General features: G+C 46.3%; 1 protein-coding gene across 1 annotated transcript in view; it reads right to left on the bottom strand.

The window, feature by feature from the left end:
• Window positions 1–25,080, bottom strand: part of ADGRB1 (adhesion G protein-coupled receptor B1) — a 203,992-nt gene that overhangs the window by 107,742 nt on the left and 71,170 nt on the right. Inside the window, exons 10-16 of the mRNA XM_074146079.1 lie at window positions 24,215–24,409; window positions 23,102–23,170; window positions 19,370–19,478; window positions 17,973–18,116; window positions 15,575–15,650; window positions 11,513–11,615; window positions 10,281–10,324 (exon numbers count right to left, since the gene is read on the bottom strand). Coding sequence (XP_074002180.1) covers window positions 10,281–10,324; window positions 11,513–11,615; window positions 15,575–15,650; window positions 17,973–18,116; window positions 19,370–19,478; window positions 23,102–23,170; window positions 24,215–24,409 — 740 coding nt within the window. The remainder of the gene's footprint in view (window positions 1–10,280; window positions 10,325–11,512; window positions 11,616–15,574; window positions 15,651–17,972; window positions 18,117–19,369; window positions 19,479–23,101; window positions 23,171–24,214; window positions 24,410–25,080) is intronic.

Here is a 25,080-nt window from a genome sequence, read left to right as displayed (position 1 = left end):
TAGATTTATCACATCCTCAGTGATAAATAATAATATTAATATTAATAATAATAACATTTATAATAATTATTTATATTTAATAGATATATTATAATATTATTATTTATAATAATATTATTTTTGCTACTACTACTTTGCTACTTAATGGAGCTCCTAACTCCTAGCATTCATGACATTTAGAAGAGCTGTCTGATGTTATTAGTACAGCAGACTCAGGGAAAACTGAGGCACAAAGCTTACACTGATTTGCCCAGACACCCAGAGAAGGCGGCTGTATCCCAGGCCCTGTGTCCTCTTTTTGCTGCTATATTTTAGCAGAACATTTCATCTCCTGGTACAGTGCACAGGCAGTCAGGTGAAAATTAAAACAAGCCCTTTTTTCCCCTTCAAAAATAGAGGCAAACTTTCCCCATCCTTATTCACAACGTGCCAGTTCTCAGCACTTTTCCCCCACATCCATCAGTCCTACCCAGCCTTGAGCAAAGACATGGACTCATCAACCTGTCTCTGCACCCTGACCATTTCCAGTGGGAGTGAAACGCATGAAAGTGAGAGCTCTACAAAGTATCTGGCACTGGAAGGGGCAATATAACCCCCCTCCAGTTAGGATGCCTTTCCTGGGCTATGGAATACGTACTGATGGCTTTTTGTGGTCGATTCCCAAAGCAGACAAAAGACCCATTAAAAATACCAACTCAGGAGGGTTTTCTTTAGCTCAGTCAGTAAAGATAAAGAACAAAACTCTTACATGGTTGTCAAGAGATTTTAAGAAATACTGAGTGCCCTCAAATTTTAGCAATCTAAAGTTATTGTAACGATGGTGGGTACTGCTGTGTTTCTGGCTTGCATGTTGGTGTAGTTCATGGATTCATTCAAAAATGAGGCATTTAAAGAAGTTCACCTGAACTTGCCTCAGTCTTGCAAGGAAGTTGAGCAAAGAAGCCTGATGGAGAAACTGGTTTTTGTGTTCTTAACAGAGACACATAGATGCTCAAACAGGTTACGTCCTATCTAGTGCTGATGGTCTGTGCTTTGGACAACCCTGGCCCTGAGATACTTGTGGTCATAACACGCCTTCCTCATATCATGCACAGGCTGCTCTGGAGCCTTCAGCTTCCAGCAAAGCCAAACAAAGGATATAGATGTGATATCCTCAGGATGGTGATAGGATCTGCAGGTTTAAAGTCCTGCCCTGGATCCAGACAGGCTTTCTTGTGCTCGTAAAGGGAGAATAAAATCAATCCATCAAAGATGTACACAAAGTACAGTGACTCTACCCTGAATTTTACACACAGAGGGTTCTGAGCATCCCAGTAGTGCAGGTGTTTGTCTTTTGTCCATGCACCTGATCCTGCCTTGAAGTTGCTTCAAAGCTGCACCCTGTTGGCTACTGAGTCATCGGAGTTAGAACACACCAAGGGTAGGCTTCAAGTTTTCCCAGGTTCCTTTTTTTTCCCCACACTTCAAGGTCTGGAGCTGTGAATTAGAGTTCTCCACCAGCCCATACAGATGCCTGTATTGTGTTATTGCATTCTCAGCACATACAAGGTACCACGCAGAGAAGAACCTAGTGAAATGCAGCAGAAACGCACCAGGGAGCGGTGCCTCGAGTCCATTCTTGCAACCTGGGAAGTCAAATTGGGCTTCCACCCCGTGCCACTGAAAGCCCTCAGCAGCCTGGGACGTCCATGGCAGATGGCCAGAGAAGGACACGTGGCTGCTAAACTCATCACCTCCCATCTGCAGAGGGAATACGAGTAAAGGGCATCGTGGCTTCAGAGCAAACAGCTGTAAATAAAGAAGAGCAGGCAGGAATGCAGGCAAAACATGCAACCCCAGTCTGGCACACACAGCTCACTGTGCAGGGCTTGTGTGTGCCCACACACAAACACCCTAAAGCTCCTGCATGAGTTTAAACACATATTGTTGTTATGGTTTGAGAAACCCACAGCAATTTGTTGTCCTTTAGACAATTATTCTATCACCTGATGACCCCTACCAGCCCAGGAAGGGGAATTGGGAAAAAACAAGGAAACCCGAGGGCTAAAATATCAACAGATTTAATAGACTAAGACTAGATAATTAACATTAATAACACTAAAGCACCCATATTGTTCCTAATGTCACTATAAAATCTACAAGGACTATACTCAGCCCATTCCCTCAGCAGGAAGCTGTGCACTCCCAGCAGGGACAGCCAATGTGGGACCCTGCGGTTTCAGGAGGAAGGGAAGGGCTCAGGGGTACAGCACGGGGACAATAAGTTCTCTGGATTGTAGCTATCAATGGAGAAAAAGAACACCAGGGAGACCTTATAGCAGCCTTCCAGTCCCCAAAGGGGCTACAGGAGAGATGGGGAGGGACTCTTTATCAGGGAGTGGAGCAAGAGGACGAGGGGGAACAGCTTTAAACTGAAAGAGGGGAGATTTAGATTAGATATTAGGAAGAAATTCTTTACTCTGAGGGTGGTGAAGCGCTAGAACAGGTTTCCCAGAGAAGCTGTGGATGCCCCATCCCTGGGTATGTTCAAGGCCAGGTTGGATGGGGCTTTGAGCAACCTGGTCTAGTGGGAAGTGTCCCTGCCCATGGCAGGGGGTTGGAACTAAATGATCTTTAGGTTCCCTTCCAACCCAAACCATTCTGTGATTCTACTGTTCTCTAACACTCTGCAGCCCTGATTGTGCACAGAAACACACTCGCATGTGTCCGTACTCACATTTGGGCACCAGTACTCACTTGTTCCCACACATTCACCCTTTTATATCCTTGCATATATTTTGCACATGTGCCTTTATATGAATACATAGCACACACACACGTGTGGACATACAAGCCATCCTGGGCCCTCTGGCTCACAGTGCGCACTCAACACTGAGTTGAGGTTGGGAATCACACCACCAAACTCCCCTTCCCAGTGGGAGCATCCTCCAGGTCTCAATGTCTGCCTTCTGCTAGTTCTGTAAAGGGAATTGATTTATTCCATCCGTATTCCTGACCCCTTTACTAGGGATGCAAGGGAAAAGCTGGAGCATTTGATTCAGAGCCTCTCAATCCTCTCTCCTCTCCCTCCTTTCCCTTCTGTCAAAAGCCATTAAACCATGCTCTGTTGGCAGGCAGCAGAAGCCCTGTATCGTGCTGCTCAGCTTCTCCTGCATCCTGTGCAGTGAAAGGTGCTGAAAATAAGCCAACTCCTGTTTTGCCAGTCCCACAGACAATGCTGGCTGCTGGGCAGTAGCTCAGCAAAGTCCAAAGAAGCGTGACTCTTCTCCTGAATGGGGATGGACACAGCCCTGTGGTCCACTAGAACCTTGTGCCAGCTGCTTTGTGCTAACCAGGAACTGGACCACCTCCTCCCTGCAGCACCTGGAAGTCCAGGTGACAAAGTGTTTCCAGGAAAAGGTGGCTTCAGGGTAAAGGCAGGTGCCTGGGAAAATAGGTCCCTGGAAACAGTTCTGCTTGGTGCTTCCAGCAGCCCCAGGGCCCAGGTTGAGCAGGGAAGCTAAATCCTCACACTCTAGAGGTGTGACTGGGTTTCACCGCATTAGTCCCGCTTTGTCTACTCTCATCCAGGGCTAAAAAGGTGGTCCTGGGGCCATAATTCAATCTGCCCGGTTGCACACTGCAAGTGCAGTCCAACCGGCTGAATGAGAGGGTACTTCTAACTGGGTTTAACACAGGGGAACTAATGGGAATATTCAGATTAACCTCCCTGCATACCCGCGTGTAGACAGGCTTTGCAAGCACAACGCTGTCTTCTTTCACAGACATCCCCTCGGTACCTCCACAGGAGCACTCAGGAAAGGCAACATTTGCAGGTGGAGCTAAAAAGGAAGATGCCAGTTAAGGGCAACGGACCTGGAGCAGGGGTACTGGAAGCCCCAGCACAAACACCCTGTATGGGATCACATGAAGGGCATGTCACTGGAGGTGTTACTCTGCCACAGCCAGCTGGAGTGTTGCAGTAGAAAATATGTAATTAGTCATGCATAGGTCAAAAGAGGAGAGAAATGCACTATTTTCTTGTGGGGCTTTGGGTCTGCAAGAGATTCCCTTCTTTTCTGTATCTGGGGGGACTCATCCATCTTTGTCAGCACAGACAAGCTGTGTCACCGCTTGATCTATAGCTCTGGCAGGGCCACTTGTGCACTAGATGATGGACAGAAGAAAAGTGAAGCTGTTTCCTGACTTTAGAAAACCTTTCTTCAGAAGACAGGTACTGGGAGATGGATCAACTGATGTGATGAGCAGAAAGTGTCCATGGGATGCTATAGATACAACCCCTCTTCTGTGATGTTTCTCTGGCAGAGAGGAGTAGTAGAAGAAATGCACCTGTTGTACATGCCCTCCAAAGGAAACCAGTGAGTAACCACCAAGACTGAGATTGCATTAAAGTCCCAGCAAGCAAGGAAAACAAAACTTCCTGACTTTCTCTTTATCCAGTACATCAGAAACTTTCAAAAAAGTAGGATGAAGCACATGGAGCCTACACTGTGTCCTGCTCCTCATGCTTCCTTACATCATGCAGCAGTGCACATCTTTCCCGCAATCATGTAGGACATGCAGTCAGGCATATGGACAGCTGGGGACTCTGTAGATTAGACACTGTACAGGAATAAAAACAGGAATTTCAGGCAAAGCAGTTGCATTGCAAGACTCATGGGATGGCTGGACTATAAAGAACCCAAAAAGCCAATTACCCTACAGAAAAATTAGGGCACCTGTCAGGCAATACCTCCTTCTGGAATGTTTCTGGGGGTCCTCCAAATTGCTCCAGAGAAAACAAACAAAGACACACACACACACCCTGCCAAACTTACTATGAAACTGCAAAGCTCTCCCTGTGGATTGCAATTCTGTGTGATCACCTTCAGGTCTGCCAGCCCTTGGTCCGCACAGCTGTATCAACCATCCCCTTGAAGGGCCAATACGCACCTCAAGCAGTTCCTGTCTAAAAAGAGCCCACGAACAGGACTGTTCAAACTATATTTTAAGGAACCTGCAAGTTTCCAACTGGGGACAGACTGATGCCATACTTTGGCAGCATCATAAAACACCTCTCCGTGCAGTTGCAAACCCTCAGGGGAGACTTCTACCTGACCTCGGCTGGACATCAGATCCAGCCCAGAGCCAGGAGGATGTGATTTAGCCTTGCCCCGTTAGATGATGCACTGTTCGCCTTCTTCTCCACGCCTAACCTTGCTGTGCTTGGGGCACCTTCCTAAACACTGAGGTCTGCATTTCCTAAGTTAGATAGGTTAAAGGCTTTAATTACTGGAACAGATGATCTTTCCCAACGGAAGGTAAGAGTGTCCTTGAGTCAAAAGTCCTGAGGCACTTTCTCTTCCAAGAGCAAAAAGCTTTTTATGCAAATATTTGTGAAGGTTTGGAAGGCCTCTCAAGATCAGTTAGTGTAGTGCTTAGTAATCATTTTACTCATCTTGGAGACAGAGAAACAGAGAAAAGTTGGTGGCTGGACACAGGCAGCTCCTCTAAATGCAAGAATTCCCTGTGGGATGAGCAGTCCCCTGGCAACACAGACCTGCTGGATCCCCTCCTCTGCAGGTACGGGACATGGCACAACACTCTCTCATGCGCCATGACCCAACACAAGACCCAGCTAGCTAGTTTGGTCCCTGCTGTCATAGAATCATATAGTTATCTAGGTTGGAAGGGACCTTTCAGATCATCGAGTCCAACCATCAACCTAACACTGACACAAGCCACCACTAAACCATAACTCTAAGCTCTACGTCCACCCATCTTTTAAATACCTCCAGGGATGGTGACTCAACCACTTCCCTGGGCAGCCTGTTCCAATGTTTAATAACCCTTTCAGTGTACATTTTTTTTTCTAATATCCATCCTAAACCTTCCCTGGCACAGCTTGAAGCCATTTCCTCTTGTCCTATCACTTGTTACTTGGGAGAAGAAACAGACCCCCACCTCGTTACAACCTCCTTTCAGGTTGTAGAGGGTGATAAGGTTTCCCCTCGTCCTCCTTTTCTCCAGGCTGAACAACCTCAGCTCCCTCTGTCGCTGAGGCAGGGCATGCTGGAGGGAAGAATTAGCATCTACCTGTGGCTGTGGATCTATCTATGGCAGCAGTCAGTCTGATCTCATGGTCTCTCTGCAGACACCTGATGGCTTGGGACTGTTCCCTTTCATCTCACGACAGTCCCCATCATTTGACCTGGTCTCATGCCCAAAGAGTGCCAAAACCCAGCTTTGGAGATCTGAGTGCACAGACTCATCAGTCCCACGGGGTAGCAGGACTGCGCTGTAACACTAATTAGCCTTGCGTCTTCCACTGTAGCCATGAAGCAACATTGCCACCACTAACAACAGACTTTGGCAACTGTCTCCCAACTCGCCCTGCCACATGGCATCCCTGTTGTGCACCAGAGCAAGTCAGGAGAGAAATAGAAATCTGATGATGCATAAGAACATGGATGCACATGGACTGCATCCATCAACACCCTCCGTCCTGTCCCAACAGGAAAAAGAGGGAGCAGGAGACCAGATCCTGCCTGGGTTTTAACTGCAGCAAGGCTAAGCAGCTAATAATTACTCCAGATGAATGCCCTTGGAGGAGAGCCAGAGAATCCCAAATTGTTCTCCGATTTCAACTTTCAATTTACCCAGCTAGTGCTAAGCTCATTAATCATACTTGCAGCACCCAACACAACAGAAATTAGTCCCTGATCTTCTCCCCTCTCATTTCATGACATGAGGAGTTGGGGACAAGAGGAAGAGAAAAAAGATGGAGAGGTGCCACCCACGAATCTAACAGTCACTCAAAGGGGCTGGGATCAATAAATCAAAAATCCATTATTAATATTACAAGCTTAAATATCCATCTAAATGCAAATGAATGAACACTCCAGGGTTCTTCCTCCCTCCCCCCCCCCACCCTTTTTTTTTTTTTTTTTTTTTAAGTGCTCTGTTCAACAACTCTGTCATGGAGGAAGCACATGGCCCCATGATAATTGTCTGTTCTAATTGCAATTTTACGGTTCAACCCTTCACGGCCCATGGATTTTGAGTGGTCTTTGAAGGGCTGTGGCATGTTTTGGATGGGATTGAAAGCTCAGGTGGCTTCAGTAACAGGCAGGAGCTCTCATGTGAGGGTTGCTTCCAGTTCCATGCGTCTCTACCTGTTCGGTCACATCAGCTGCAAGGGGTTAAATCTAGAGGTTGGTTCAGGTGGAGTTTGGATCCCCAAGATCTGCATCCAGGTTGGATGGCTGTGAACAAAGGGAAGGTCCCCTGGCTAGCCAACCTTGAAGCAGGATCATGGAGAGCCTGTAAAGGAACAAGCTTAAGAGACAACAGTGTCTTCTGGGCAAGCAACACCATGTCAGGCTGGCTTGGGCTGTATAGGGAACATGGCAGGGTGAATAGCAGACAGGGAAGTTAAGTTGTAAAGCCATTAAATTGGTCAGAGCTGGGAAATGGGATTTCCTGAGATTCACCCACTTGCACAACTGTCTTATGAGACTGATCAATGGGAAACACTCCAATTTAAAGAGAGGGGTGGCAGGAAGGAGAATAGGGGAACAAAAAGAACCCACAAAGATGTGGCTGAACCTCAGGGTTTCTTAGCTCAGAGTCATCAGACGTGATCTTTACCACATACCAGGCAACAGGTCCAGGGTGTAACCTAAAAATCCCTGCTCCAAACAAGAAACAATTATCCAGAACTGTGATGCAAACCCCTCGGCAGCTCCAGAGTGCTATTCAAGTTTGAGGTGAGCCTTCAGGCCTAGGGAATAGGGTTTGCATAGTTTGTCTTTCATGAGACTTTCCCAGTAGGCGGCAGTGGTAGCAAATCAGCTTTAAAATGTCGTGCAAACAACTAGGCAGCTCCCATTGCCAGAGCTCGGATCGGATTTAGCTTTGGAACATCCCCTAACAAAATCTGCTGACATCAGTGTTTCCCAACGTTTCAACCGCTTGAGGCTGCAAATGTTGGTTGAAAACACTTGCAGACATGCACATACATCCTCCAACATGCACAGGAATCAGTCTTAGCAGCAACATTTGTGCAACCAGTCTGCTGGGGTTCTGGAAACCACCCTTGACAACTGAACCACCACGTCGGTGTCAAGAAACTGCCTGCTCAACTCTTAGCTACGAGCCTGTCCTTTGATGCCACGGAATTGCAAGGATTAAAGACTGAAAGCATTCCTAACACCTCGCGGTCCTAGAGAGACAACAGGCAGCTGGACAAGCTGCCAAGCCTTGGGAACAAGAATACAGAGCAGTCAGACCTCCCAGGACAAGGCAGAGGTGATGACGCTGAACTGGGCACTGTTTTGCCTCCAGATCAGCAAGGACATTCAAGCTTCTCAAGCCACGTTCAGCACTGGGCAACCCTTCATCTTTCTCATACCAGGCACTTTTCAGTGCCAGCTCTGACAGATATGTACCCAGCCTGAATGCCATCACTATCCCTCAGATCCAGCCATGTGCAAACTGGATTTTGCTCTTTTCTCGCTCAGACTGTAGTTAATTAAATCCAGCTCTGAACATGGCAAGAAAACACTTCCACCCTTCTGGACATTCTCTCCTGAGAACCTAAAAAGCCAAGAATGACTAGATGATGTGCAGAGCAGAAGGGGCATTGGTTCCAACTTCTGCGTCTATTTGCCAAAAACTGGATTTGTATACAAAGGTTTTAATCCCATTCCAGTGTGGAGAGACAACAGATTTAGTAGAGCAGGCCAGTTCCTATCCAAGCCTCCTCCTGACTCTGCCCACCAATACACAGCCTTCCACTGCGGGCTGACCTACAGACTCGGTCTGCTCTCTGGCACATGGGTAATATGATAAAAATCCCATTTTACTAGTTTCATGAAGGTTCACTTGCGTGTTGCCATGAGAGCTCAGCACAGCACACAAGGGGCTCCTGCATCTCAACCGTCTTCTAATGTTGGAGCGATTTTCACTACAACCCAGAGGGGCCAGTTCTGCCCTGGGCTACAACATGGGTGTGATTTCACAAGCAGAGAGGCCCTCCGGGTTCTTCAGCTTTGCTTTGGATCAACTCACACACACCAAATTAATCACAGACCAACAGGAACGGTAAGCCGGCTGCAAATATGTTGCCTGCTTATGTGTGTATATGCTACTTAATGGAGCATAAAAGGAGAAGAATAGAATCATTTTTCAGATGCTGCAGATAATGATAATAAATAATAATAAAAAATGCAGAGGTATGTGCCAAACGTGTGAGATCTCAAGGAGAGAAACTGACTGTAAGCAGAAGTCAGGCTGGTCCTCAAACTGAGATACAAAAGGCAGTGAAGTAAAAGCACCATTAAATCAAACACTTTGTACCCTTGTCAAGCTCACTCAGGATTTAAGACCACACTTTCAGAGTGTACTTAAACTGGGCTTTTTTTTGGTGGTTTATTTTTGTTTTGTTTTTTTAAGATACACACACTCTGACAACTAGTTCCCACCTGGGATTTATAGTGCTAACTTTGTGGCAACTTGGGATTTCTTTTTTCCCTGCTGATCACAATCACAGCACTCAACACTTCCTGAACAGCCCCAGTCATTTCAGGAATCCTCACAGAAATTTTACTATATTTTACTACATTTTACTATATCACACCAGCACAACACGTACTTCACCCCTGCAGGCCATATTTGCAACAGTGGGCTCCGATTTTGCATGACTCTCCTTGTTGTGCCTAATTTGGGGTGAGCAATGAAGAGAGCCAAGCACTACGTCAAACCCAATTTAGGGCAATTTGTGAATGCCTCCATAATCCTGGGCCATAGCTTATGTATTCCACATGCAGGAAAATACAAAATTGGAAGAGTCGAAATTAGAGGCCACTTTTGCGAAATGTAAGCTGGGGTCCAAAACATCAAAGGAAAATGCAAACACCCCTCCCTGAGCAGAAACTCATATAAACATCTTTGCTTGACACTGGGAGATGTTTCCCTGCTGCAGATACACGGTGCTCCTGGCACACATGGCCCATCAAGGACTATACCAACAACATTTATTTGTAGATCTTTAAACATAAGACACATAAACATAAGTTCAACTAGCACTAAAAGTCAATGTGCGAAGAAGAAAGTGTGTAGAAAGGAGCACTCCCCACCAGGGTGAAGGACTTCGCCAGCCGTGAAGGTGGACGCAAGAAAAGAAAAAAAACTAAGTAGAGAACACAGATGGCTGCAACAAATTTACACATCACTGCTAAAACTGTGATGATTTCACCCAAAAAGCAAATGAGAAGTAAAGAGAAACCCACAGAACTCACCCTTCAGTTTCGTCCCACAGGATGCAGGTCTGGTTGGTGGTTCCCTGCCATGAGAGAAGAAAGGGGAAAATGAAGCTAATTAGTGCCATGTTGTTTATGAGCATTTGGAGCAACTAGAATGAAATATGCAGGTCCTGTAGAACAGTTTCCACTACTCTAAGCATGCTGTGTCTGTGACACTCGAGATGGGCAGTCACAGATCTGAGTCCTTGGAAAAATCTTCTTTCTTCCCTTGGCTTGAAAGGCAAGAAGAAACGGGCCTCGGTTTGTTCTGCATCAACTTCACTATAGGAGGATTCGACTCTGCATCTTTCCTGTCTCAACCTACTGATGTTCTTCCTTTTTCTTCCTCTCACACAGAATCCTTTTGCTGCTCCCTTCTGGAAAGTGTATCAAATACAGCACGTGCTTTTGTGGGACACGGTACTCGGAAGAGCCACAGCCCTGCAGGAGGTGGTCAGGTGTGTTTAAAGCCCCCTGGAAGAGGTTTACCATTGACTCCAGCTGCAGCTGTCTTAGACTGCTTTGGAAAATCCTTCCAGGAAAGTTCAAAGCAAAGACATGACAGATCTAATATTCACGTTGCAGAGCCCCAGGAGAACATCTGAAACCCACAACAAGAACAGGCCTTGGGGTATATAAATGTCCATCACATATATCCGATTAGGGTTGAGCAGGGGAACCTGGAGGGGATCTTCGACTGTGTTTTAAAGCACTGATCCCAACAGTAATATTCATGTCTCCAGTTGTATCGAAGGACTGCAAAGAATGTTGCAAGTATTGATGGAAACCACCTTTCCCCTCCCACTTTCCCTCATTGAGGAAGACCATTATTACACCCATTTTTTAATGGGTGCACGGTTCTCCCGTGATCATGCCCACAATGAAAAAGGTATGAATTTGGGACAGGTATGCCCATGTTCCCTGTGCAAGCCATGTTGTCACCCTCCTCCTGCAGTGGCAACGCCTGAGCAAGGGGCACAGAGCAGGCAAGGTTTGCAACGCTGACCCATACAGTGCATCTTTGGCAGTGAGCAACAACAGGACACCAACACCAGCCCGGTCCCAGGGTGGCAGCTGCCTTGGCTGCCTGTGTTAAGGGAGATTGAAGGGTCCTGGAAGGCAAAGAGGTCTCAGGAACCCAGAAAAGCCCCCTCCTTCCTTGCCCCACCATACTCTATGCAGAAGCAAAACCAGCTGTGTAATGGTCCAGGTTCCCAGGAAAGACTTACGTTGTACAGGTGGGAGAATTCAATTTCCAAAGGGGTGAGGAGAGACCGGGCAAATGGCTTCACAGTCACAGAGATGACTCTGGAGTTCAGAACAGTGCTGTTCCTGGCAAGAAGAGGGGAAAGAGATGCTTTAAAGGGGGCCAAGGGAATTCTGCAGAACCGTGAATCCCACTGCACTCATCACTTCTGGTACAAGGTTTAGTGCAGAAGGAGTTGGCCCCATTACTTTAAAATACAATCAAAGACACTTGCTGCTGATGGACCCCATTTTCTGCCCTTTGAGCTCCCCTCACAGCCACTCTACATTTATTCCTCCAGGAATCAGAATATTTTATGAACCGCATAGACCCCTAATGCCATTGGACTTAAAAGTTGTATCTATCCCAGTAATAAAATGGCCCTGGACCCATTTTCTGATCCTGACATGAAAAAACGGAGCTCGTTTCATGTCCTTTCATGAAAAAGAAACCCCTGTTTTTCCTCTCAAAGGCTGGCTTAACTGCAGTGCAGTAAGTGTTGAGCAGGGACATGGTGGCCTTTAACAGCATATCCAAGGGGTAGGGTGTGATTCTGTCCAGTTCGCTACTAGAGGCACTGGTGTGTATCTCCAACCTCTGAGGATCAAAAACAAATGGAAAGAGGCCAAACCTTTCGTGTGAATGTCTAACACTGAACTAAATCTGGCAGTTCTAGGAGATTTGGCTGTTGGGAGAGGCAATAAAGGAGAAGGTATCTCCCATACCTGTGATCCTGCTCCCTGGAAAGCCAAACCCTTTGTAGACATTTCCCTGAACACTGGACACCTAAATACATAGGGGTTCGTGATGTTTCTGCAGTAGGAAAGGACTTGGGAGTTTAAATAAGCAAAAGTTGTTTAAATAAGCAGAAGTTTCAAACAGCAGTTGAAAACGCTGCCTTGCTAAGTCTACCATGAAGGAATTGGTAGAAGAGTGGTAGCCCAGCATCAGTCTGGTCCCAGCCCTTCCAGCACCCGTGGGCAAGGAAAAGTCTTTCCCCATCCAAATCTCTACCAAATCTACAGGCATTGGTAAAATCTTTCACCTTTCTTGCTGGGTCGTTTCTTCCTTTTACAAAATAATTACATGGAAATGATTGAACCTTGCTTAACAGTAAGTGGATTAAAAAACCCTCCAAAACAAACAAACAAAAAAAAACCACCAAAAAACCCACAACTTGGAGTCATCTGCTGATGTGTAAGTGGATGCTCAGAAAAACCACTATTCCACCAACACCAGAGGGAACAACATTGTTTCAGCAGGATAAAGAAAGAAGGAAAGAGAGAGAGAGAAAGAGAGAGAAAGAGATCCAATAAAGCACAAGTATCAGTCTACAAAGGAAGAGTAAAGGGGAAAGCCAAAGGGAGTAAATATCAACTCTAAGCTTTAAAACGTAGGCAGCTGTAGATAAGCTAAAAAAAAAGAGCTGCTGAAAGGTAAACACCAGTGCATGTCTCCATTAGTAACTGGGTCTGCAAGGGTCGGTTCCTGGTTCAGTGCTGTTGAGTGTTTGCATGAACAACCCAGATGACACAGAAACATCCTTTTGAAGGCTGTGGAACACATGAGGATTGATGCAGTAAGCAAAACCAGGAGAAGTATTTGATTTTTTTCAGCGAGTTGTTAGCATAGAGAAGTTGTTCACGTTGTCACAGCCCACCCAGAAGTTATCCCAGTGCATCCAAGACTCAGGAAACACATCTGAGCTTGGAGACCCCAAGGTCTGTGCACAGAGCTACAGGCTCTGCTCTGGGGAGCTGTGACCCAAAATGTACCCAGGGAGATTGACTTCAGTGCAAAGAGCTGTGACAGGAAGGACAGACTGATCCTGTGCAGGAACAAGGAGATGAAGCAGTCATCTTCTCTCTGCACCCTTCCTTGTCAGGATGCCGCTGTACTGGGGGGTTCAATTCCACTTCAAGATGGGGGAAACAGTGGAGAGAGTTCAAAGGAGAGACACAAAGTTGATCCAGGTGCTGGAAAGCCAGACAAAAGTTTTCTGTTGAAAGGCATATTTGACAGTTCACTGCTTTTGGGGGATTTTGCAGTTGCCCACCCAAAAGACCTAATGCCTGGAAGTCAGACAAATACAACCTTAAAATAAGAGCCAGTCTCCTAGCAGAGAAGGTAATTAAGCATCCGAGCAGCTTGATGGGGGAGGTGAGGGACTCAACATCACAGGGGAATCTTTCAGGAAGAAGATGAGTCGTCTTTCGTAAAAGCATGTCACAACCCAGCTTCTGAGAAGCAAACAACAAAACACATCAAGATCTGGCTTGGAGAGGAGGTCAGATGAGCTCAGAGGGCTCCTGCGTGGCAGTAAAAGAGCGTGTAAACAGCTGTTAACACACTATTTGGTACACAGGGCAGTCAGGTGCCAGGCAGCTGACTCTCCAACTGCTGCACGCATCCTCTGCAGCAACGCTTATCTGCGACCAAGCGCCACTCACCTTCTCAGCTTGAAAAAAATCAGGCATCCTGTGTGTCCCATCTCAATTGTCACAGCTGCCAAGAAGCACAGGGCTCCCTAGATCCAAGGGGACACAGCAAGGTGTGGCTCAGATAAGGAATTGCTGCTTGGGGGAGGTAAATTGGGGCAATTAGGAACAGCTCAGCTGGTGCTGGTTGCTGAGTTAAATCCACATTTTTTTCTTTTAGGAAAAAAAATCACTCTGCATTGGATCATTGTGATCAAACTCAGGATCTGGGTCCTTATTGCTTGTGTGTCCCCAGGAATAGCTTCTCTCCTTTGTGGTCAGAAATATTTCTACCCCATAGGCAGGTGCTATACAGGTACACGGTTATTTAAAGACATTCCCCTTTTTCTTGCTGTGTCCATTTATACAGTGGTGAAGTAAGAGGTACTCTCTCTCTCTTTTTTTTTTTTTTCCCCCTTTTAATCTTCACAGGTGATTCAGGACTCTGGATTTTTTAAAAGAGGGACTGTCCTTTAATTAAGGAAAGTCTTAAATCAGATCTCCCGTGGGAATGCTGTTCAGAGGCTGCGGCTGCTGCAGCTGCTGGTTATCAGAGCTCATTCACTGCTTGGCCAGAGAAAGCTGAAATACCGCTGGATCATTTGAGCCAATGATGTTTATTGCCCTTCTGATCTAATTCCCAGTGCTGTAATGGAAGATATTACAGAATACAGTTGGCTAGCTTGCTAATTCCTCTCTGCACTCACTTGGAGCTCTTTTGCCATTGCCAGTGCTAAATCTGTAGGTATTTAAATGATTATCGGTGAGAAGAGATGCCCTGGTGTTTGTGGCAAATGGGCTCACGCTAATCAGTGCAGAACAGATTTAGAAGGTGCCTTAGGATGCTTAATTTACTGCCACAGTACCGGCCTCGGGAAAAAAAAAAAAAAAAAAAAAAAAGAGCAAGATAGCAAGAGAGAAAGGGAGAGGAGAGAAGAAAAGGAAAGGGAGTGCTGAACACAAAAGCTTCGGTGCCCGAGGCGCTTTGCAGCAGCCGGGAACATGGTAGACATGTGCAGCCAGGCGTGCTGCTCCGCTCCTCTCTGCTCCCCGAGCCTGTCTTCTGCCACGATGCTCTTGGTGGGCTCGGCGTGGCTGGCAGTTCCCCAGTAGCTTGGGAGGATCGGGACAGCTGAGCATGTCCCATCTGTCAAGCTCCCCCCCCCCCCCCCCCCCAAATCCCTCGTGATGGGGAGGGCAGTGTGAGAATCCGTTCCTGGAGGGGAAAGGATGGCACGCAGGGATGTGGCAGTGGCCACAGCACTGTGCCCCCCATAGTATTTGGGGTGCACAGCGCTGGATGGAGATAGATAGATGCACATGGATGGAGAAAACCTTCCTGCCCCTTCCAGCAAGAAATGTCTGTGATGCCTGAGCCTGGCCCCACCTGAACATGTACCATCAGTTGATGGGGGTCAAAAAATTGCACTTCTGAGTCAAAGTCTGTTTCGTCACACCCAGTGACCTTTGCTATTTCCCTGGAAGACCAGGGCTCTGCAGCCAGATGGATCAGCAGGAAAGCCTGGTAATTTCCGAGCTGCTCGCCCTCCCCTGGCAGCCCCTCTTACCTCTGGAGGGAAAGGATGTTGCCCACGTTCCGGTACAGCACGGTCCCCACCACGAAGACGGAGGAGTCGTCTGTCTCTGCAGGACACCAAGGGGAAGGGAAGAAAACAACAGCACTGAGACAATTGAGATGTCACTTGTCCCCACAGGACACCCAGGTAGAGGATTAGACCTCGCATGGAGTGGTCTCTGATGGGACATGGCCAATGCCAGCATCGCTGTGGTGGGATGCAGTGCCTGCTGTCACCACACCGGGTCTCCATCAGTCCCAAGGAAAGGATCAGTGCCTTTGGGGTGACCCAGCGCCCCAGGTGTCTGCCCTCACGCAAAGCTCAGTCATCCCAAATGATTGTCCTGGTGCTTCCTCATTCAGAAATCCCATTAATCCCTCTGACAGCACCACAGTGGGCAAATCTGCAGGGAGGAAAGGTCTCTTGCAGCCACCCAGAGGCATTTGGACCCGTCCATAGCTATCGAGCCATCAGAGAGAAGAGCTGCTCTCAGGCCGACAACGGCAGCTGAGAAAGGGAGATGTCCCACTGCGCCCAGTCTGACCCCACAACTCGTGTTCTGACTCAGGAGGCCATGGGGACCACAATCCTAGATAAGCCTCTGAATCATCTGTGAGACCTCTGGGCATGGAACTTGACCTCCTCCTCCTCTCTCTGGTGGTGCTCAGTTGCAAAAAGCAAGAACTTCCCAGGAAAAAGCACACGACACAGAGTCAGCCTCAGGGTTGAATTTTCAGGGGGAGAAAAAGCAAGTGGCTGGGTGAAAAGCAGAGTTGAGGAAGCCTGGGGAAGCATCGCGATGTGGGGCTTCTCTGATGTCTTGTGTTGAGGTTGAACTTAGAGTGCGCCTGCTCCATCAGTGCAGGGCAGACACAGCTCTGCATGTCTGCCTTCCTCTCTGTCAAACTGGGCTCGAATGAGATAGCTGGTGAAAACCTAACTAGGAGAGACTGACAGACAGGCTTACAGAGCAATTGCACAAGCCTTGCTTCTTTAGAAAAGCTGGCACAGTCTTTTGGCCTTTCCCGTGAATCCCTAAGCAAACAAGGATCCTGCTGCCTTCAAAGAGAGTTTTTCCCTCTTTGTGCTCAGACGATGTGGTAGGGTGTTTACAGAAGCAAAGTGTGCTCCTCTGAGACTGAGAGCAAGTAAAACCCTAAGCCCCACAGACGGAGTTATCACAGCATCCTCCCAGGAAGGCAAAGGATCCTGGACCTTTGTCTCTTTTGGTCTGGGATAGATCTTTAATAATGCAATTGTCCATTAGTCCTGGTATAAAAGAAAAAAAAATCCTCTGACATGGTAACCAACTGAAATAGCATTGCATTTCGGGCATGTAACATGTCCCCAGCGATGTTCACTCACCAGCAGTATTTGCACAGCCCGCAGCCCAAGAGACACATCACCCAACTATGTACATTAGTGCTGGCCCACTGAAATCAACTGTGCAAAGTCAGCTCCCAGCAGGGAGGGGATCTGGTTTTGGTCTCACCAAGGTGCCTGTCTCCATCACTTTGCTCAGGATAGCTACCTCTATGTCCTAGGGCGAAGGAAAGGTGAGGATCAAAACTGATAGAGGTGCATCTCCACTGGTAATCACTGAGTAAGCCCTCAAAAAGAGAGCACCAGCATGGGATGCTGAACAAGGCAGAGATAGTACAGCCCTGGGTTGAACAGGGGACCATGGAGAGGTGAGGAACAATGCAAAATTGACTCTTTGGGGTAGATGTCATCTTTTATTTGCACAGTGATTGCTACTCAGAGGGCCTACAGCAGCTCTGTGTGAGGATGCTTGTAATAGATAACTGGAAAACAGCACCATGGGGAAGTGGTTGAGGTCTCTAGGACAGCCCTCAGCCCCAGAACAGGATCAGCTCTGCCTATGTCTGGTGCCAGAAGTTTGTCCAACAAGTGATTAAAGGTTTCCAGAAGTGAAGACTCCACAATCTCCTTAAACAAGCTGTAATATCCCTCCCAACATGCTTTAACTTCTCCCAGGAAAATAATGCTGTCTTCAAGGTGCAACAAAACCCAAGGAGTGCTGGATGTGGTCCTTGCTCTGCTAGTGACTTACACTTGAGGGTGTCACTTAGCTGTTCTTCTGCCAACTCCTGCTCTTTTCTAAATATGCTGCTTATTTAGGAGAAGATATACATCCACATCCAGACACTAAACCCGCCCCTGAACTTTTGCAAGGAGTTTAGGTTTGGCTTCTGGTCAGACCACATCTGAAAACCTTATTTGCACTCAGCAATGCTTTTGGTGACCAACCATTTGTGAGCAAATCCAGCTAAGCTGGAAAGAGAATTTGAAGACCAGCCAAATGGAAGAAACTTGTCTTAGAAAATTAATAAATGTTCTTCTGGAGTGGTCTGGCTGTGCTGCCTACCTGTCAGCCCTGATGACAGGATGCTCTTGGAGACAGTGACCTTGTCCTCCGAGTTCTTGGCCCAGTCCACCATGCCCCTCCAGCCTTTCATGGGAAAGGTGATGTCTGTTGCTGCATTAGCAGGCAGTTTGTGAATGCCGAGGACTAGAGGGAAGAAAGAAAGAAAACCAGTAAGCAAAACTGGCCTCAATAAATTCCCATGTGCTTAAAAATCCATTGGAGGCAATAGCGGGAAATCAGATAACAGAAGGAGTGAGGCTGGATCTTGATAGCTGCAGGAAGGATGCTATCTTCAGGTAACATCTATGCATGAAGGAAGATGACACTAACTGTAAAGAACTCATGGTTCTATTCATTGAAAAGGACCTGCCTGCACTAAACCTAGCAGAAGAGAGGTCAGTCTATTCCAGCGTCCTGTTCCCAGGAGTGTCCAGTAGCAGCTGCTTAGAGAAGAAGCATGAGAAAGAACAGAGCAAGACATCTCTTGGTCTGTCCTCCCAGCTTTCAGCAATCAGCAGGACTTCCTCAGCTAGTAGCTGTATCCAGACCATCAACTTTAACAGCCACCAATGGGCCTCTCCTTTGTGCATTTTCCCAATCCCATCATGAACCCATCTGTACTTTTTGGCTTCCCCAACATCGCCTGGCAACAAATTCCACGCTGTGATTGCGCATGCAGCATAAATCAAATACCGCCTGATGTTTCCTTGCTGCCTGATCACTTCATGGGTTGCTGGGCAGCTCTTGTGCTAAAAAATAAAAGGAAGCAACTAATTCTGCCCAGTTCATCATCTGTTCTCCATTCATGGTTCTATAGAATCATAGAATCATTCAGATCGGAAAAGACCTTTGGGATCGAGTCCAACCATCAGCCTTACTCTACAAAGTTGTCCCCTACACCATGTCCCCAACACCGTATCTAAACGACTCTTAAACACATTCAGGGATGGTGACTCAACCACCTCCCTGGGCAGCCTATTCCAGTCGCTGACCACTCTTTCTGTGAAGAATTGTTTCCTAATGTCCAGTCTAAAATATATATCTCTAGAGATACCTATAGATATCTCTCTATATAGATAGATATCTATAGATATCTATATATCTATATATATAGACATCTATATCTCTAGATATCTCTCTATATAAATATCTAGAGATATCTATAGATATCTCTCAGATCTCTCTGTGGACATCTCTTCTTCACGCTGAAGTCCTAATTTATTTGGAGAAAAGCCACCCGGTGTTTATGATCATCCATGTCTTTCTCCAAACCTTTTAATGCTACACCACCTGCTGTCTTCCCTCCTTCCCTCCCCACAGCCTAGGTTATACATGTTGCACAGTAATTACAGCTTCCTGGGGTCTCTTCCCAACATGGGGAGTGCAAATCAGCTCACCCAGATTGTCCGTCACTTGGTAGGAATCCCGGAAATCTTTCATGCGAAAGCCAATGACATCAATGAAATCCTCCACAATCCTGAACAACTCCTTGGCATTTGGCCCTATCTGCAGAGAGAGGGAGAATACTTAGTAGCATCGATACTAAAGACAACAGCATAAGTTTGTCTGAGGGTAAATGTTTCTGTCCTCACACATGTACTGGGAACATACGTTGGATATAATGGAATATTATGGAGCTCTGAAGAATGAGGACTGAGAAATCCTGAAAGGAATCCTAGTAAGATAAAAAGAAAGGGGCAAAAAAAATAACATGGCATTCAGATTGATAAAACTTAGGGTGGAGGGCAGTATCTTAAAGCAAAGGGAAATATCTGGGACTCTCTGAAGCAGAAGATAAACTACTCATCTCCTTTCCTCCCCTAGGATTACCTCTACTACCAACAACCCCATCCAAAGCAGACAAGATATTGCTGGTGTTCATTATGGCCCTGCTCCCACAGTGAGAGAAATGCACTAGGACAGACTCTTAGCAGGCATGATTTAATGAAGCTCCACTTTCCTTTCCAAGTCCATTGACTGGAGTATTTGGCCCAGCCTAGACATCAACAAGCCAGAGGCATTTGCAATTGCACATCCAGAGGCGTCGTGCCAGACTGAAGATGTGTTCGTGTTGAAGCTTTGCCCTTTGTCAAATTCTGAGAGCCTTTCCCAAGCCTCAGACTTCCTTGACACCCAGGTACTGTGATATTTGGCCTGAGAAACATATTTGAACTACTTCTGATGGTATGTATGTGTTACCTACTGAGACAGAGCCCACAAAACATTACCCCCACCAGGAGAGTTAATTTTGCTGTCGTTCCACTGAAGCAGCCACACCGAAGGATCTCCATGGTCCAGTGTAAAATCTCAGGCACCAGATCACATAATCCTATTCAGAAAATCATCATGGTCTGGTTTTGTTCTTTCCTGTTTTGTTGGCAGGATTTCACTCCCCAAATAACCAAGTTGCTGCTTCTTGGGTCCAGGCTGTCTTGGAGTTTCTTTGTCTTTTTCTTTCCTGGTGTTTCTCCAATAATAAAGTTATTGGCAATAATTCTCCTTCACCTATATTTTGCCAGGCTAACACAAGGCTGTTAAACAATAACTAGTTTTCCAGTGACAGATTTCATAAAAGATAATCCATCTGAAATGAGCTGAGCTGACTACCTGTCTTTTCCTCAAAGTACATTTGCCTACGGGAGCTTAGCAAATACCGTGAGAGGCTGAGGAAAAGCAATCCAGCTCCTTGCATCTCCTCTTTTCCTTTTCTACCACTTTTCACAGCACTTTTGGATTCCTTACCATAATGTGGACGTCCTGAGGTGGCTGAGCAGAGCTGAAGGGACAGCTGGGGACAAGCAGGACAGCAGGATGGATGGAGGCAAAAGGAAGGCTGAGCTGGTGAGCGTATGGGCAAGGAGCACAGGAGTGGCCATGCCTGTCTCTCTGTCTGTCTGAAGGAAGCTTGGAAACACTAAAACTGTATCAGGATCAGATCAAAAAGTCCTGCCAGTACAGCAGGTGTGCACATACGTAGGAGGAGTAAATGAGGAAGCTATTTTTAGCTGTATACTTTTATATTCTATTACAGATTGAAATCACAAGGTCACGTTAACCCCAGGCTACACTAGCTGATGTTTTCCCGGTTTTTATCATATAATGGCCAACATAATCTCCTCAGAGAAAATGGTAGCCCTTCTCTGAATATTTTTCTGAGTTGTTTTTGGTTTTGTTTTCCTTGAACAACACCTCTGCCTGGGGCAGGGCACAGGATGCTGGAATGTGAGACTGCAATGAAGTTGGGTTTAATTTGAATGAGCATATTGGGACCCAAAGACCTTCTTTTAAAAGAAGGGTGAAGGGTTGTGAAACACAGGGTGTGAGTTTGGCCCAGCAGCTTTGAGGTAGAAGGACAGAGACCATCAAACCTCTGTTGTCATCCAGCACCTGAAGATTTCTCTGTCCCAGAGTTGTGGTGCTGGCTGTTATGTCGGTTCCCACTAAAATATACATCAGGTAAACTGTCTCCGCATGATGGTCCCTATCCTTGTGTAGGTTATGGTGATGCTGGCAGCAGCCTGGGCTGTATCTATCTATAGGTGCAAAGAGCAGATTGTGCAGGGAATGCCTGCAGGAATAAATTGGCACAGAGAGTAAGCTGCAGCTGTTTTTAAGGGGATCAACAGGGTTTCCCTGTTGTCATGACAACTTGACAGTCTCCTCTGCTCTGTGCTGAAATAGGTACACACACCTGTAGGCTTGGAACTGAGTATTTGGTCACAGACGCACAGAATTACGGAATAGCTGAATTTGGAAGGGACCTCAGAGGTCATGTGGTCCAACCTGCCTGCCCAAGCTGGGCCATCTGAAGCCAGTTGCCCAGATTAGCCCTTCATTTCTCCTGGAGCCAGACCACGTCATCTTCTTCCAAATGCAATGGGAAGCCACCAGATCTCAGGGAGAAAAGAGGAGAAGGACAGGTCCACAAGACTGCTCAGCTCCTGATGGAGTATCTATTGCATGAAGGGACTGTATTCAGGTTCCTGTATCATGTTCTGGACTGCCAATTGTGCCGACACCTGCTATTAAGAGCTCTTCCCAGAGGACTTCCCCAGTTGGTGTGAGTATAACTGGACTCTGTGGCTACTTTTTTGTGCTGGGTGATTTTTGTTTGATTGTTCAGTATTTCCAGACCTCTCCAAGGAATTTTGTAGCCGTAACTGGTGGTTAAAAGGGAGCTGCCGTGTTCTGATCCACACCTCTGGGTACCTTCCACAGGACTGATCTCTCACAAAGGCTGAGTTATATTCCTTGTGCAGATTATTTTTCAAGCTGAGACCAAGATGAGCTGGTGTTTCTTTTCCAAGATGCAATAATGAGGAATGAACGTGGAAGGAATGGGCATTAAGATGCACCCATCCACCAGAGTTGCTGGCCTGAGGCAGAACTATTTCACTCTGATGCGATCCCCAAAGGTTGTAGTAAGATGAAAACACTGAGAAGCCAAGGGCTCACCAAGAGAATGGGAAAGGGACAAGGAATAGGTCTCACACAAGCCCAAACAGAGACTTTAACTGGAGCAGATGAGACAAGGGGCAAATGAGACATGGATAGGAAAACAAACAATGCCTTCCCCTGATACATGACGGTTTAGCTACAGAATTATTTGGCAGGATCCCCAACCTTGAGAAGAGAGAAATAAAGTAAATATAACTGAACTCTTCTAAGAACCAGAAGCTCAACTCCAAACCAAGCCTGACCTCTGAGAGCTATCCAAAATTTGGTATTCACCACCAGTTTTTCACTGCTCTTCATGCGAAGACTCTGGCTTAGAGCTGAGATCCTGTGGCTCACTGAGTTACTCCATAAATATGACTCAGCCTTGCACTGGGCTCACACGCATGACCAGTTGCATGAATCAGCTGATTGGCAGTCAACTCGGAAGCTAACCACAGCTGACCGTGTCTGGATTGGCTGTCTCCTCCATCATAAGGATTTATCCAAGGAGAACAGCATTGACGGATGGAGATATTTTGAGGTCTGTTGTTGAAACAGAAACATGTTGCACACAAGGCATCACGGGCAAGAAGAGCTAGGCGGTCATGTAGACACTTGGAAATTCCCCTTGTCATGGCTTAAACCTATGCTGAAAGCCTGTTTGTTTCAGGGAAGGTGTTGAAGGTTCATACCAGCTGTGCTTCCTCCCATTTGTCCCGGTTTTCCTCCGATAAAAGATTGCTGATGATCTGGACAAAGTTCTGGAGAGGGGAGACAAAAGAGGGAAAAAGAGATGATTAGCCAAGTGTAGCATAGGCTAATAAGGACACAGTGATGTGCAAGGAACATGTAAGAATCAACCATGCTCCAAGGAGGGTTCTCATGGTCCCATTCCCAAAGGGCCCTACAACAATTCACAGACCTCTGCCCACAAGAGTAACGACAAAACAGGTTTTAGTAAGGCCTTTTTCCAAAGGCCTTCACTTTGACTACTGTATCTGATAAGGCGTTGGACTGGGAATATGGCCTGTATCCATTACTAAAAGTTAAGAGGGTATTAGGTAGATGTGTGCCAGAAGCTCATTAAAAACAGATGATATTGTATTGTAAAAAATCCATTCCTCTCTTATTTTCGACTATTTTTTTTTTAATTTCCAGCACAGGGAAACTTTATGATCCTCTTCAGTCTGCAACCACACAAGAGAAGCAGTGATTGATCAAGAGGTTGCTATGCATGGTGGTATCTTTGCAGCACACTATGAGGAGGAACTAGATAAGATATTTCAAGACCATTGATTTTTTTCTCTAGTTTTACCATCCATTGCAGATCCTGTAGGATCAGTTTAATGTTTCGCGCCATGGAGTGATGACCTGTCCCCAGGGTATATCTTGTAGCCACTCTGCAGGCAACTGCTGAAAGCAAAACCCTGGGATGAGAAGCCATCAAGACATTCTCCCATGTCAACATCTAGGTATGCAATACCACAGGATCATCTTACCTCTGGTCATTAGACTGCAATCCCTTCCAAATAACATTCTTAGATCAATTAGACTCCATAATACTGTGCTATCAGGTTGAAATAGTTTAGAGTGACTTTGGTTTTCAAATTCTTACTTTATAAGCCAGGGTGAACCACCTTGGTAGGAGCGTTTAACACACAAAGACACTTCACTCGGGCAGAAAATACTCCAGCTTTTAATCAGCATTCTGTCAGCTACAAAAGAGGCAATCGAACCTCGACCCCTGTGCATGCACACACACTTCTAACCTAGCCTTGGTCTCCAGGATATGCATCTCAACTCACCTGCACATCCCCAGAAGTTGGGCTATGATAAGCCCTACGGAAGATCTCTGTCATGTTCCTGAGTACATCAATGGTGGACAGCAAGTCCCCACTGTAGCTGGTCCCGTCCTGGGAGATTTCCACAAGGTTATGGAGCACTTCCGACAGCCCGTCTCCCATCAACCCACGCTGAGCTTTGGAGAGATGTTCCCTGGTCTGAGAAACAGAAACATGACAAACACTTTAGTGACAGTCAAAGTCAAGTTAATGAGCTCAGTGAAGGAATTGCTGGGGGAAGGTTTGCGACCTTCCTTGTAATTCAGAGTGCAGACTAGATGAATCTGACAAATTTTGCTGGCCTGAGAGCCTGTGATATTTTTAAAACCGTAGGAGAGCAGAAGTGAAATTTTCTGCTTGCCCACAAAGGAAAGCTTGTGTGTAGGTTCAGAATAGATTATTCCATTACACAGACACTATTCTGATCATAACCCAAGGCCAGCTAACAGAAGATTTTTTGGCCCAGAACCTTGTTTTCTTATAGCTAATTTGAAAATATTTTAGGAAAAACTGTAGCTTGTCCTGAACAGGAGAGGACAGTTCTCATGAAGGTAATGCTGTTTAAGGCAAGCCATAGGAGATCACCAGAAATTCATCACAGCAATGATTTTAAGACTAACAAAAAATAAGTAACTTATTTAAAAGCAATACAATCACAGAGATTCTTATCAATAATGTAATTGGAAAGACTTACAGGACCTGGATTCTGCCAAGCTATACATTAAAATACCCAGCGATGAACCATCCCTTGTCCATGGAGTGCCAATGCATCACAAGTAAGCAGACAAGAACAGTAAGAGAAAAGCAGGGCAGAGCTGGCATTTCCCTTT

The sequence above is a fragment of the Numenius arquata genome, chromosome 3 (genome assembly GCF_964106895.1).
Source record: "Numenius arquata chromosome 3, bNumArq3.hap1.1, whole genome shotgun sequence".
In the NCBI taxonomy this organism is placed as follows: Eukaryota; Metazoa; Chordata; class Aves; order Charadriiformes; family Scolopacidae; genus Numenius; species Numenius arquata.
Note: the sequence above shows the minus strand (reverse complement) of the source record. Positions and strands in the feature narration are given on the sequence as shown.